Source organism: Echinops telfairi, unplaced genomic scaffold (genome assembly GCF_000313985.2).
Source record: "Echinops telfairi isolate 266 unplaced genomic scaffold, ASM31398v2 ScPeMD7_7407;HRSCAF=8445, whole genome shotgun sequence".
NCBI classification, from domain to species: Eukaryota; Metazoa; Chordata; class Mammalia; order Afrosoricida; family Tenrecidae; genus Echinops; species Echinops telfairi.
In genome coordinates, this window is record NW_022111307.1 from 8,248,603 (window position 1) to 8,260,626 (window position 12,024).

At 57.0% G+C, this 12,024-nt stretch overlaps 2 protein-coding genes across 2 annotated transcripts in view; both read right to left on the minus strand.

The window, feature by feature from the left end:
• The window catches only part of ABCF3 (ATP binding cassette subfamily F member 3), an 8,777-nt gene extending 1,632 nt beyond the window's left edge, over positions 1-7,145 (minus strand). Inside the window, exons 1-17 of the mRNA XM_004713444.2 lie at positions 6,972-7,145; positions 6,607-6,754; positions 6,438-6,517; positions 5,944-5,990; positions 5,651-5,748; positions 5,438-5,560; positions 5,013-5,279; positions 4,712-4,792; positions 4,553-4,612; positions 4,403-4,459; positions 4,267-4,289; positions 4,083-4,138; positions 3,766-3,966; positions 3,589-3,665; positions 1,429-1,473; positions 1,213-1,345; positions 86-174 (exon numbers count right to left, since the gene is read on the minus strand). Of these exons, the coding sequence (XP_004713501.1) occupies positions 86-174; positions 1,213-1,345; positions 1,429-1,473; positions 3,589-3,665; positions 3,766-3,966; positions 4,083-4,138; positions 4,267-4,289; positions 4,403-4,459; positions 4,553-4,612; positions 4,712-4,792; positions 5,013-5,279; positions 5,438-5,560; positions 5,651-5,748; positions 5,944-5,990; positions 6,438-6,517; positions 6,607-6,754; positions 6,972-7,044 (1,658 nt within the window). The 5' untranslated portion in view covers positions 7,045-7,145. The remainder of the gene's footprint in view (positions 1-85; positions 175-1,212; positions 1,346-1,428; positions 1,474-3,588; positions 3,666-3,765; positions 3,967-4,082; positions 4,139-4,266; positions 4,290-4,402; positions 4,460-4,552; positions 4,613-4,711; positions 4,793-5,012; positions 5,280-5,437; positions 5,561-5,650; positions 5,749-5,943; positions 5,991-6,437; positions 6,518-6,606; positions 6,755-6,971) is intronic.
• A 1,492-nt stretch (positions 7,146-8,637) lies between these two features.
• AP2M1 (adaptor related protein complex 2 subunit mu 1) overlaps positions 8,638-12,024 on the minus strand; it is an 8,910-nt gene continuing 5,523 nt past the window's right edge. Inside the window, exons 5-12 of the mRNA XM_004713446.3 lie at positions 11,716-11,721; positions 11,431-11,566; positions 11,194-11,335; positions 10,687-10,806; positions 10,463-10,598; positions 10,253-10,350; positions 9,745-9,856; positions 8,638-9,232 (exon numbers count right to left, since the gene is read on the minus strand). Coding sequence (XP_004713503.1) covers positions 9,098-9,232; positions 9,745-9,856; positions 10,253-10,350; positions 10,463-10,598; positions 10,687-10,806; positions 11,194-11,335; positions 11,431-11,566; positions 11,716-11,721 — 885 coding nt within the window. The 3' untranslated portion in view covers positions 8,638-9,097. The remainder of the gene's footprint in view (positions 9,233-9,744; positions 9,857-10,252; positions 10,351-10,462; positions 10,599-10,686; positions 10,807-11,193; positions 11,336-11,430; positions 11,567-11,715; positions 11,722-12,024) is intronic.

Below are 12,024 nucleotides of genomic sequence, written 5' to 3' on the forward strand. Positions count from 1 at the left end.
CATCAAGGCATCTAGCCAGAATGAGTGGGCACGTGCATATGTGTGTGTGTTGGGGTGGAATTGGGGTGTGCTACATGCGCCTTACCTGTGAGCATGTCGGATGCCCTGAACGGGTGTCAGGTCCCCCATAAGCAGCTTCAGCATGGTGGACTTCCCGGCCCCATTCTCCCCAACCTGTGAGAAGAAGCAGAGCCCCTGAAGGAAGAGCTGTGTGCACCTGGGGCACAAACGGGAAGGAGGGAATTCTTCAAAGCTCCAGACTAATGAAGGAGGGAGTAGTGATAAAAGGGAAACCAATCATCGAAAGCCTACTAAGGGTTGGAGATTTACTGATCTTAACAACTATAGACATGGTCTCCATGTTGAAGGTGAGGAGACGGCTTAGTTACAGCCGGTACTCCATCAAAACGTGCTGTAAGGGCTAACCTATGCCTGTGAGAACAGCTTTGCTGCGCTAATGAGCCAGCAGTCACGCAGGGGGAGCGGCAGTCCATCTCGTGATACGGAAGAAGTGATGAGTCAGTGAGCGAGCAGGGATGGGAGGATGAGTCTCCCCGGAGGTCCTTCCCGGAGCAGACGCAGAGAGAAAGCCTCCCCCAGAGCCGGGGTCCTGGATTTGGACATCAGGCCGCTGAAACCTGAGAAAGCACCTTTCTGTCCGGTACAGCCTCCCCCGGTGGGAGCACTAGCTACCACAGCGCTAGACCACCAGACCAGCCAGGGTCAGCATCTCAAGTCTGACCCCACAGCCCGTCTCCCATCATGGAAAACAAAAATCAAACTCACTGCCACCGAGTGGATGCCAACTCATAGCGACCCCACAGGATAGGGCAGAACTGCCCCCCTGGGTTTCTGAGGCTGTAACTGTTAGTGGGAGTAGAAAGCCCCATTTTTCTCCCGCAGAGTAGCTGGTGGTTTTGAAGTGCTGACCTTTTGATCACAGCCTGACACGTAATCACTATGCCACCAGGGACCCTTGTCACGAGGCTTGAAAAAACTCAAGAGTTGAGGGCAGTAAGATAAAATCCTGCGCTAAGTGTTACTAAACCATCACATGCCAGCTCTCTCAGCGGGTGGGGGGCAAAGTCCTTGGCCCAGGCTGCCTGCTCCCGTGGACTGCTTCTTTGTGGCCCTAGATCTGGGGCCTGTCCCACCACCTGGCGTGGCAGGAGCACGGCACCTGGAAGAGGGAAAGGGGAACAACAACCCTACCACGCAGATTCGGGACTCCAGATCCGCAGAGACGGAGAGACGCCTGAAGATGACGTGCTTGGGATCGTAGTAGAAATCCACTTCATCAAGCTGCAGAATAGGTGGCGAGAACTTCTCAAATCCATCAGGGAACCTACAGCAGGCAGGGGTGAGCATGGGGAAGACCAGAGGGCAGGTGTCCCACTGCAGCCCCCTGGAGCGAGGACTGGTACTCACTTCATCACCACCTCAGATTCCTTGTCCACGGGCTTCAGCTCTGGTCTGGGGAGAGATGGAGTGGGCAAAATTCGAGACTTTAAAACGATAACCTTAACCTAATGCACAAGCAACAGTGACCCTCTTACCAACTCTCCTGCTATCCATTGAGTGTTTACAAGAATGAAAGCTCTCCTATCTATTTTTGTGCATTCATGCCTGGCATTCATGAGCTAGGCTGCATGGCTAAGGTCATGTGTCTGCAGGATTCTCGGTGCTTGGGCAGCTAGGCAGTGGTGTGATTCGGGGGATTATGTACCGAAGCACTCCTCCTCCTCCTCCATTTTGTGAGATAATGTGGTCATCCTCCATTTTCTTACCATGCTCATTTTTTGTAATCATCTGGTATTTGGAACCCAACCACGTCAGTGAGTGAGAATTGTACGCTCAATGAAAAAGCCTTATCATCCTGGCTGTCAGGCGACATCCCCCACCCCCCCAAAACCATTTTATCAGGACCTGATCCAGACATCACACCGCTCAGCAGTTCAGTGATACCAGGCAGTGTTGCGCACTCGCTACACAGTCATCCTGACCTCCTTTTGGAGGGCACTCCTCTAGGTGGTTATAGGCTGAAGAATACGATTGCGCCTTTGAGCCTCCGCTCGCCCCAGTGAGCACCTCACATGCTTCTGTCACAAGCGTTGTGAGCTTTCTCGTTGTTAAGCTCCCCACCGGCACCTTCAGAAAGGCTGGTTCACGAGGAAACTCCAGGGCAAAACGCCATTAAATATAAATCAAAACCACAAGGAGACACCTCTTTACCTTCCAAGACGGCTAAGACTACAAGGCCAGGCAGAGAGCGGGAGCGGGAGTGAGGGTGCAGCGAAGCTGGACACCGTACACACTTCTGGTGGGAATACAAGATGTTGTAGCGGCTCTGGAGAGAGGCTTGGCGCCCCCACAAATGTATAGCGTTCCTAAGGCTGTCATCCTTTACAAGGACACATAGCCTCATCTTTCTCTCCTAAGACCCAAGAACTCCACTCCTACGTATACATACCCAAAAGAAATGAAAATGTTAAGTCCATACAAAAAACCGCCTGGATGTTCATGGCACCCATCCTCACAGCAGCCAAAGTAGCAACACCCAAGTGCCCACCAACTGGCAGGCAAAACGCGACAGCCGTCCTCCAGAACATTACTCAGTTACAGAAAGGAACGACACAGAGACCGGAAAACATTGTGCAACATCTAACCGTGGGGGAAAGCGATATATGGCGCTATCCCAGACAGCGGGGACTGGAGATTCCACATGATCCAGCAGTCCCTCTGCTGGGTATCCGTGCTGAAGTAAGGGAGAGCCATGATGCAGACAGACATGCGCACTCCCAGGCCCACTGCGCTGCTGCTCTCAACAGCAAGGACTGGAGCGACCCCACAGGGCCGTCAGTGGGGGGAGGGCTACGGAACTCTGGTGTGTCCACACCATGGGGACTATGCGTTCCTAGCCCCACCCGTGAAAGCGTGACGCAGCTGCTCGTGGGGGTGGACCTGGAGAACATGAAGCTGAGTGAAACCGGACAACCATGAAAGGGTCAACACTGTAAGAGACTCGCTGTAAGGACCCAAAGGAAGACAGGGACTTGCCAGCCAAAGGGATCAGACCTGGGAGGTTCCCAGGACGGGAGGGCCAGGCTGGGAGATGAAGCAAAGACTACAAGGCTGGCAGGGACCGACTTGAGTGAGAGGAGGTGCAAGTCCCCAAGAGGCAGAAGAGAAGCCAGAGGTGGGGGGTGGGGGAGAACATGGAGGGAGGAGCCCTGTAAAACGCAGATCGGATGGTTTGAAATGTAAAGAGCTTAATACGGAAAAAAAAAATTCTTAACATCCCGCCTTCTGGAAAAGAATGCATTCTGCTAAACATAAAGAAGCCAGACACAAGGCCACAGAGTACACATTTATATTAAAACGCCCAGCAGAGGCACAACCACTGGAGAGAGCATTAGGCTAGTGCCTGTCTAGGTCAGGATTGGGGTAAAGATTAGCCCCAAGAACTGTCTGCTTTGCTGCAAGAAAAGGTGCCAACGTTGCTTCTGGCAAGGGAGAAACCTAGAATGGGAAGAGCAGGGGTGGCCGGCAGAGCAGGCTTAGGGGCAGCAGGTGGCACGTGATACTCACAGCTTCTCCAGCATCTTCAGCTTACTCTGCACTTGGGAGGCCCTGTTGGCATTGTAGCGAAACCGGTCGATGAAAACCTATAGGTAGAAGAGAATGGGGGCTAATGGGGGTACTCACCGTCCTCAAGTGACTGTCATGGGAGAGGAACCCCAGCCTGCCCGCCCGCCCGCCCCACACCTGAATGTGCTGGCGGTACTGCTGCTGGGCCTCATATTCCCGCTGCTGGTTGAGCAGCCGCTCCTGCTTGCACTTGATAAAGGCCTCGAAGTCTCCCCGGTACCCATCCAGGCGCTGGCTGTGCAGATGGATGATGTCTGTGGCGATGGCATTCAGGAAGTTGCGGTCGTGGGAGACGACTAGGATTGTGGAGGGCCATGTCTGAGGGGTCACAGGACGGCAGGCCCAGTTTGGGAGGGCAGTCAGTTCACAGCCCCCCAGGGCCTTGGTGGCAGGTGTTTCCTAGTCCCGCCCCTCGCCTGCCCACAGGCACTCACCTGCAGGTAATTTTCCAGCCACAGGATAGCCCTCACATCCAGCATGTTGGTGGGTTCTGGAAAGGATGGGGGGGAGGGGGGGCGGGCGTGGGGAGCACACATTTGTGATTAGAGAGCCAGAGGGCAAGTGCTTAGATGCTACCACTCGCCCATCCCAAAGTGAGGGTGCCCACTTCAAACTCACCATCTAACAGCAGAAGGTCTGGCCTGTGAAAAAGAAGCACACGGTGTGAGGCTTTGGGCCAGGGACCAATTGCCACCTCCCAGCCTCCCCAAGCCCTGCCTCCACAGGGCTCCAGATAGAGGTCCAGCAGGCTCACCTTGCAAACAGGGCCCGGGCCAGGGCTAGCCGCATCCTCCAGCCACCTGAGAACTCCCTAGAGAAAAATGGCCACATGAGGTATGGGCTTGCCAGGGCAGACAGGCAGAGCCAGGGGTGTTCTGAGATAAGACTGGCAAGGACCACTTACCGGGTGGGCTGCCGCTGCATTTTAGGGGTGAAGCCGAGCCCAGCAAGAATGACAGATGCCCTGGGAGGGAAGAAATTCAAGTAGGTAGTTGGAACAGGCGCCCTAAGGGAGGGGGGCAATTTGCAGGGTGGGATGGGAGGAGGGAGAGGATGCCAGTACCTGGCAGGTGCCTTGTCAGCCTCAATCTCCTCTAATTTGGCATAGATTTCCACCAGCTGTGCAGCTTCTGAGCCTTCCGCCCTGGAGTGGGAGCCGGGGTGGGGGGAGAACAGTCAATCAGCTGGAGGGAGCCTTGGGAGGTTGGCCCACACACTACGCTCTCTGGCTGGCTTGTTGCTGGGCCAGGTATTGAGGACAGAGGACACCATGAGAGGGACAGGGACCTTAGAGTCCCACTGGGCTCTGCTCCAAGATCTACTACTTACTCCACACTGGCATGAGAATCAGATGGGCTCCTCACCTGCCAGAGGCAATCTGAGCACTGAGCTCCCGCTCACGGTGCAGGAGGTCCTCTCGCACCGTGTCACTCTCCAGCACGCTCTGCAGGGCAGGGGTGTCGTCGCCTGCCACCTCCTGCTCCACGTGCAGCAGGGAAATGTGGGCCGGGACCCGCAGGCTCCGTGTGGCCAGCATCTTGAGCAGCGTCGTCTTTCCTAGGCCATTCCGCCCCACCAGCCCATAGCGTCGACCCCACGCCAGATTCACATCGGCACCAGTCAGCAGCACCCTGTGGGAGGGGTGGACAGGAGACAGTGGGTGCTGTAGCGGGCGCGTGGCCAGGGTGACAAACAGACCAGAGCGTGGTCCAGGGCCTGTCCCGTGGTCCCCTCAGCAGGCATCCTCCTTTACTGGAAAAAGAATGCCACCTCACGGCCACGCCCTCACCTATCTCCAAAAGACACATCGAAGTTCTCGATGCGCACGTCATAGGACTTGTTCTTGCCCGATGACTCCAACCGGCTCTCTTTCCTGCTGCCTGCCTGGCTGGCTGAGGCCTCCTCTAAGACCCTTCAAGAAGAAGCGGATAACTTTTAGCACCCCAGCCTCCCGGCAGGGACGTCGGGCACCTCTGCTTAAAGCCTCTCGCCCGGAACTCACAGAGGGTTGCTGGTCCTTAGCGTGTCCTTCTCTGAGCGCTTCTCCTGCTTGGCCTTCAGCCGAGCCTCAGCCTTCTCCAGCTTCTTGGCATTCACAGTCTACGGGTCCAAACACAACCATGCCACCCTAGGGTAAGGGCTCAGAAAGGAGCTCCCAGAGAGAACAACTCAAGGTAATTCCTATCAACTATCTGTGACGAGCAACTGACTCAGACGTGATCAGAAATCCCCCTGGAAAAAACCCCGGAGGATTCAGAAGGTTTCACCACCACCACCCCGTTCCCCCCTCCTCACCGAGGACTGGTCTCGCTTTAGCAGTCCTGGAAGTTTGATGTCGCAGCCTGTAAGCAATAAGGAAAGTAGTCACCTTCTCCCTGAGGGAGGAAACTAACATTCTGAGTGACCAATAAGAACCACGCACAGGCAAGACGTTTATAGGAAAGCCTTCTAAACCTGGGGAGGACAGCTAGTTGTCACCCTCCTCTGCCCACTTCGTGGGGAAAAACCCAGTAAGAAAGATACAAAGGCCAAGGCGGACAAGGAGCTCCCGGGCCGTGAAGTTGGTTAGTAAGTTGCAACATTGAGAGTGAGTGGGGTGGGTGTAAAGCCAAGTCCCTCCAGCCCCAATGGCTCTAGTGTTCCTGCCACAGCGTGACCTTCGAAAAAGACTACCCAACTCAGGGCCCTTCCTCCCGGCCTCTGCAGAGACGCCTCAGGGGGCTGTGTTCCAGGGAGGAGGGGGCTGGCCCAGAAGGGGAGGCGGCTGAGGAAGCTTCCCTCACTCTCACCGTAGTTCTCGGTTATCTTGGACAACTGGATGGGGGCGTCCAGTAACACCTGGCTGTTCCCGGGGCTCTGGGGCTCAGCGCTGGCGGGCGAGGACAGAGAGCTCGGTGAGGAGGGACAAGCTCCCGGGCTCCTTCCCCTCCGCCCCCGCAGCCCGGGCCCGGCACCTACAGGCGCAGGGTGTTGTACATGCGCTGACACACGGCCCTGATGCCCGCGTCATCCTTGCTGTCCCCGGACACCTCCTGCAACAGTTCACCCACCGCTTCTACCAGGTCATCCACTGATTCGAAGTCCGCGCTGCCGCTGTGCAAGACGCCTGGGCGGGGCGGGGCGAGGAAGAAGACGGCGGGCATGCCAACAGTTTCAGTCTTTAAAGCGCGGCCCCAGGCCGGGCCCCGACCCAACCGGCCCTCGGGACCAGAGGTCACGCCGGAGAGACGCGGCGGCGACGCCTGGGTCCTGCTCTCTCTCCCTTGCAATCTACCCCGACCTCCACTTCTGCCTTCCTAGCCCGCTGACTCCTTTCCGCTCACCCGTCACATAGTCGAAGACCTGTCCATCAATTTCGGGGAACTCGCTCCGCAGGATTTCAGCGCAAGTCGCCATGTTCCTGTGGGGCTCCCGTCCGCGCAGTCTCCGTGAGACCTCGGCCAAGGCCCGTCCCTTGCCCTTCCCCCTAAATCGCGTCTCTCCTTCCAGAGCGCATGCGTCTCGGTGACGCAAGAAAGGGGTGGAGCGTTGGGAGCCCGATGGGCGGGGCGAGCGCTGCTGGAGGACCCTGCGCAAGCGCCTCCGCCGGAGGGGCTCTGCGCCTGCGCGCCCTTTTCAGCTGACAGATTAGCCAGAAGTGCGGTTTCTTGCTCTTTGCTTTTTTGGGCGTTCGGCTTGCGAGCGGAGTGGGAAGTCGGAATTTTATCAGGGCACAAGATTTAAGTGGTCCGGAGGGTGGGAACCTCCCTGCCTCGAGAGACAGGTGCTTGATAAACCACATCAGCCAGGCTAGATATGATGCGTTCTGCCGCTACACGCCGTGGGTCCACTTTGGAGGCCGATGGCTCTGGGCTGACTCAAGCGGCCCCCTGCACGGCGGGGAGCGGGAGCCCGGCTGGCCTCTGACCCCATCTTCCTTGCCCAGCTGGCTGGCTGGCGATCTAGGCTCAGCCCTTTCACCTGGCGGCCAGCTCAGCGGTGTTTCCCACCACCCCACGGGCACAACCCACTCCTACAACCCTCTTCAACGTCCTAGGGAGATTTTCAGAACTAATCATTGCCAATCAAATATCTTGAGGGACATCAGAAGGTTATACGGTTATTGGCAAACATCTCACAGGGAAACTACAGAACTACACGATTTCAAAATCTCCAGAAGGCTGAACGAACGAAACCCACAGAAGCAGCATAAACAGCCACAATAAATGAACCTTGTTTTGATCGGGGCACAAGTTGTAACACTTTTCACAGGGCAGTTGGATTTGGTGAACAGATTGGATAGGATATTAAGGAACTGGTTATGAGATGGTAATCATTACATTTGGGTGATGAGACAAGGGAGCTCATTATCTTCTACCGGTTAAGTTTGAAATGGTTTTAGATTTCGCACCTCCCCACCCCCCGCATGATTAAAGGGCTTATTACAGAAGTTAACAGGTTGTAATCCAAGTGGAAAATGCTCAGGAGAGAATAGATGGAAGTTACACCTTCCACCAAGCCAGGAAAAGCTGAGGTGGGCAAAGGAACTACTTTCTGCAGGCATGTGCTCCCCATCCCCCTCATTGCTTTCACTACTCACCCACCCCCACCCCCACCCCCACCCCCATGGACTGGGAAGCCTGGGGACAAGGGAAAAGGATGGAGTTCAGAAATCAGTCTGTTTCTCAGATGGCTAGAAACACCAAATGTAAACCTTGCTTAACCTCCCTAATTGGAGATGCCTTGAGTGAAAGAATCGCTAACCTCAGGGAATGAGGGCTAAAAGGGATTGTGTTCCCTTGCGGCTGTTTTCTGCTCTGAGAAACCAGGAGACTTAGGACCAACACCATTGAGGCTTGGATAGCCCAGGGGAAGCCTAGCGATCGCTCGAAGGAAGGGAAGAGCCTTTAGAGGCCGGAATAGAACATTCTGCAGGCAATGCAAGGACCCAAGGGAAGAGCAACCCCGAAAGCCAGCCTCCCCGTGCACATTAACACGTAGCCAGCACGTCCATTCCACAGGGTTTATTGGGCTCCTAACTGGACACAGTCACACGTGTGCAAAACGAAGCTCACACTATCCCAAAGCAGAGTAGGGACTGAGGGCTGGGGATCCATTACTGGCCTTTGGGGGAGCTCCGAGGTGAGGGGCAGCCTACCCTCTCACTCCAGAGACATATGGGCCACAGGGGACAGGAGGAGAGGGGACCCATCTGGCTTTGGTCACAGAACTGGTAACAGCCCAGCACTGGGCCAGGACAGATGAAGGGGCGCAGGAACCCCAGCACGCCCCTGCCCAGGGGGCCCAGGGACCACTCCACCAGTCCCACTCCAACGCGGTCGGTCCAGACCAGACTCGGGGCTGGTGCAAAGGGAAGGCAGCAAAGCAGGAGAGGAGACTCAAATGTGTGGTAGCCAGGGTGCTGGGCCTGGGGGGTTGGGGGGGAGGCAGGCTAGCTACCACTGGGTGGCTAGCAGCGGGTCTCATAAATGCCACTGCGGCCAATGTATCGCACCCATTTGATGACATCATGGTCGCTGTAGTTCAGCTTCGGTTCAAACACCTTCAAGTAACGCACCTTGAGGCCAGAGGGAGCGAACGGCACCTGGAAAAGGGACAAGCAGTTAGGAAGGTGGCAGAGCCCCCCGTCTGCCCCACCTCATTTCCACTGCAAGTGTCGGTCAGGCTGGGGGCCTCCCTGTGGTTACTCTTGAAGAAACCACACCCTAGAGTAACAGCCATCGCCGTGGGTTTGAAGTCAGGCCCGCCTGCGAAAACCTGAATGAACTCCTTTAGGATTGCTCTAGAATGTATTTATCCTGCTCAAGACGAAGCCAGCCCACTTTGCTGTGAGTAATGTGTCTTAGTCAGCACTGAAGTCATCTACCTTCTCCGGGCACTGCTTCATGACAGGCTAAGACAATCTGCTCTCTCTCAGCAGAAATAGCAGTTCCTGCTAAGAGGCTCGAGGGGAAAGGAACAGGTCTATGAATTACCAAGTCACTGATGCTCCCAAGGGTCCCGCTTCCTCGCCTGGAAGGTACTGCGGCCAAGTGGAATGGTCTGTCTTCCCCAGCACATCCCACCATGGCTCTACAGGGCCCTTCCCTGCCATACCTCAAAGTTCATGGAAATGGGGGGACGAGCCCATTTCTTCTTGTCGTTGGTGGGTAGGAGCTCAATCTCTGCGCTGATCTGTGATTCCTTCATGCCAGCCATTCGCTTGATCCTGGGAACACAGGGGCAATGGGCAGCAAGTTTCCCTCGCAGCCTTGAGGAGTTCTCATGGGGGTGCCCATGGCCAGGAGGAGAGAACCCAGGGGCTTAAGGGGTGTAGCAGTGTGACGAAGAGTGGCCAGGATCCTGCCGTTCACAGAGCTACATTCCTGTAGCATGGTGGGCCTTGGTCCTTGCTACCCGCCCCCCCAGCTCCGCCTGTCAGAGGTGGTCCAAGGGCAGGTGGGCAAACATTCTGTTTCTTGAAAACGTAATGCATGTGTGAGCCCGCGTGCAGGCATAGACACACATGCAGGAAGGAGGTATGTGGAGAAAAAATGAGACGGACCCAGAGGGTAACAAACACCAAGGCATCGAGCCCTGTGTGGCACACGAAGCCAAGACTCACTTCCACACGATGGCGTTCTCACTGGCTTTGTACTTGGCCTTGCCCTTCATGCAGATCACCTGTACCCCACTTGTGTTCAGTGGGGTTGGGATTCTCACCTGTGGGGAACACACTTGGTCAGATGTGGGGCTCCACCAAGCCCCAACGGCAGCGGCTCTTACTCCCGAGAACAAATCCTGCCTTCTCCCCAAGCCCCTGACCTGAGCTCACCTCAATCTTCTGGGCCAACAGTGAGGGCTTGAAGTTGGACTTGATGACCACCTTGACCTCCAGCTTGGTGCGCCCCACTTCCCGCACCAGCGGGATCACACGGAAGGGAAGGATGATATCCTTGGTGGTGCGATACCTTTGAAGCGGAAGAGCAGGGTCAGTGGTGCGGAGCCTGGCAAGGCCCTCCCCAGCCTCTCCTCCCCTCCCCTCCCAGCCCAGGGCACCTCATAAGCTCAAACTCCCCGTCGGGAGGGATGAAGCTGATGCTGCGTTCCGAGTCAAACTTGCTGAGTCGCACACACTGGTGGAAAGTGCAGTCGTCGATGGCAATGGACTGCTTCCCGCTACAGACAGGGCAGGAGGGGGGTCCTCATTGGCACAGGAGAAGGGCCAGAGGTGAGGCCAGGCTGCCAGTGCCAAGCTGGAGAATGCCCAGGAGGGCAACTCCTGACCTGGGACCCTGGCCCCGCGAGAGCGCGTTGTCTTGAGTGCTGCACTGCTTGGGACCCAGCTGTTCAGGCAGCCCACGCAGAGGCCCCGGCCCTGGGGACCATGCCAAGGGGTTTCCTCCACGAGGGCAGTGAGCGAGCACGGAGGCCAGGAGCAACCGGCCAGGCACTCCCCTGGGAAGGGGAGTCTGCATGATGGTGGCACTGAACCCGAAGGAAGCAGGGGCGTGGCAGGCCCACTCAGCCCAGCCTCTCCCCGCCCCAGCCCCCTGCCTCTGGCACCTCTTGCTTGTTTCGTCCGCCGTGCCCTTGCCCTGCTTCTCGATGACAATCTTGTCATTCATCCCAAACTTGCACTCGGGCATGCCACTCAGGTAGCTCTTCATCACCACCCGGCCTGACACGTGGGCACTCAGCACCTGTCCTGGGGACGCAGAGAGTGGGGAAGCTGCTGAGGCAGGCCCCTGCGCAAGCCCCACCCAGCCCCGCCCACTGCTGGGGGAGTGAGTGGGTGCTCACCCTGAGGGGACATGAGCAGGTTTACACTCTCTAGCACGTCCAGGAAGAGCTCGTTGCGGCGGTACTTGATACCCTCACGGCGCCAGCCGATCTGGCCCGTCACCTGGCTGGTGATCTGGGACTGCTCTTCTTTAGTCTGTGTGGGGCCAGAGACAAGGAGCATCAACTGCACTCCTGCCTCCTCCCCACCCCTCCTGTCCCCACGGGGGTGGGGCCAGCAGACACCCAGCAAAGCTGGCCAGGGGGTAGGGGTGGGGCCGGGGCAAAGCTAAGGAAGCAGCTTACCTGATGCTGCAGGCCAGAGGCAGCAGGGTGCCCACAGGAAGTGGTAGGGCAGCAGAAAGGAAAAGAACAAGAGAGATTTGAGGCTTGGATCCTCTAGGGAATGGCAAGCTCTCTACTCCTGCGGGGTCCCCCAGTATGCCCCACCCCTCCCCTCTACTCCTGTGGGGTACCAGGTCCCAGTGAACCCCATCCCTCCCCTCTACTCCTGTGGGGTACCAGCCCCCAGTGCACCCCATCCCTCCCTCTACTCCTGCGGGGTACCACGTCCCAGTGAACTCCATCCCTCCCCTCTACTCCTGTGGGGTACCA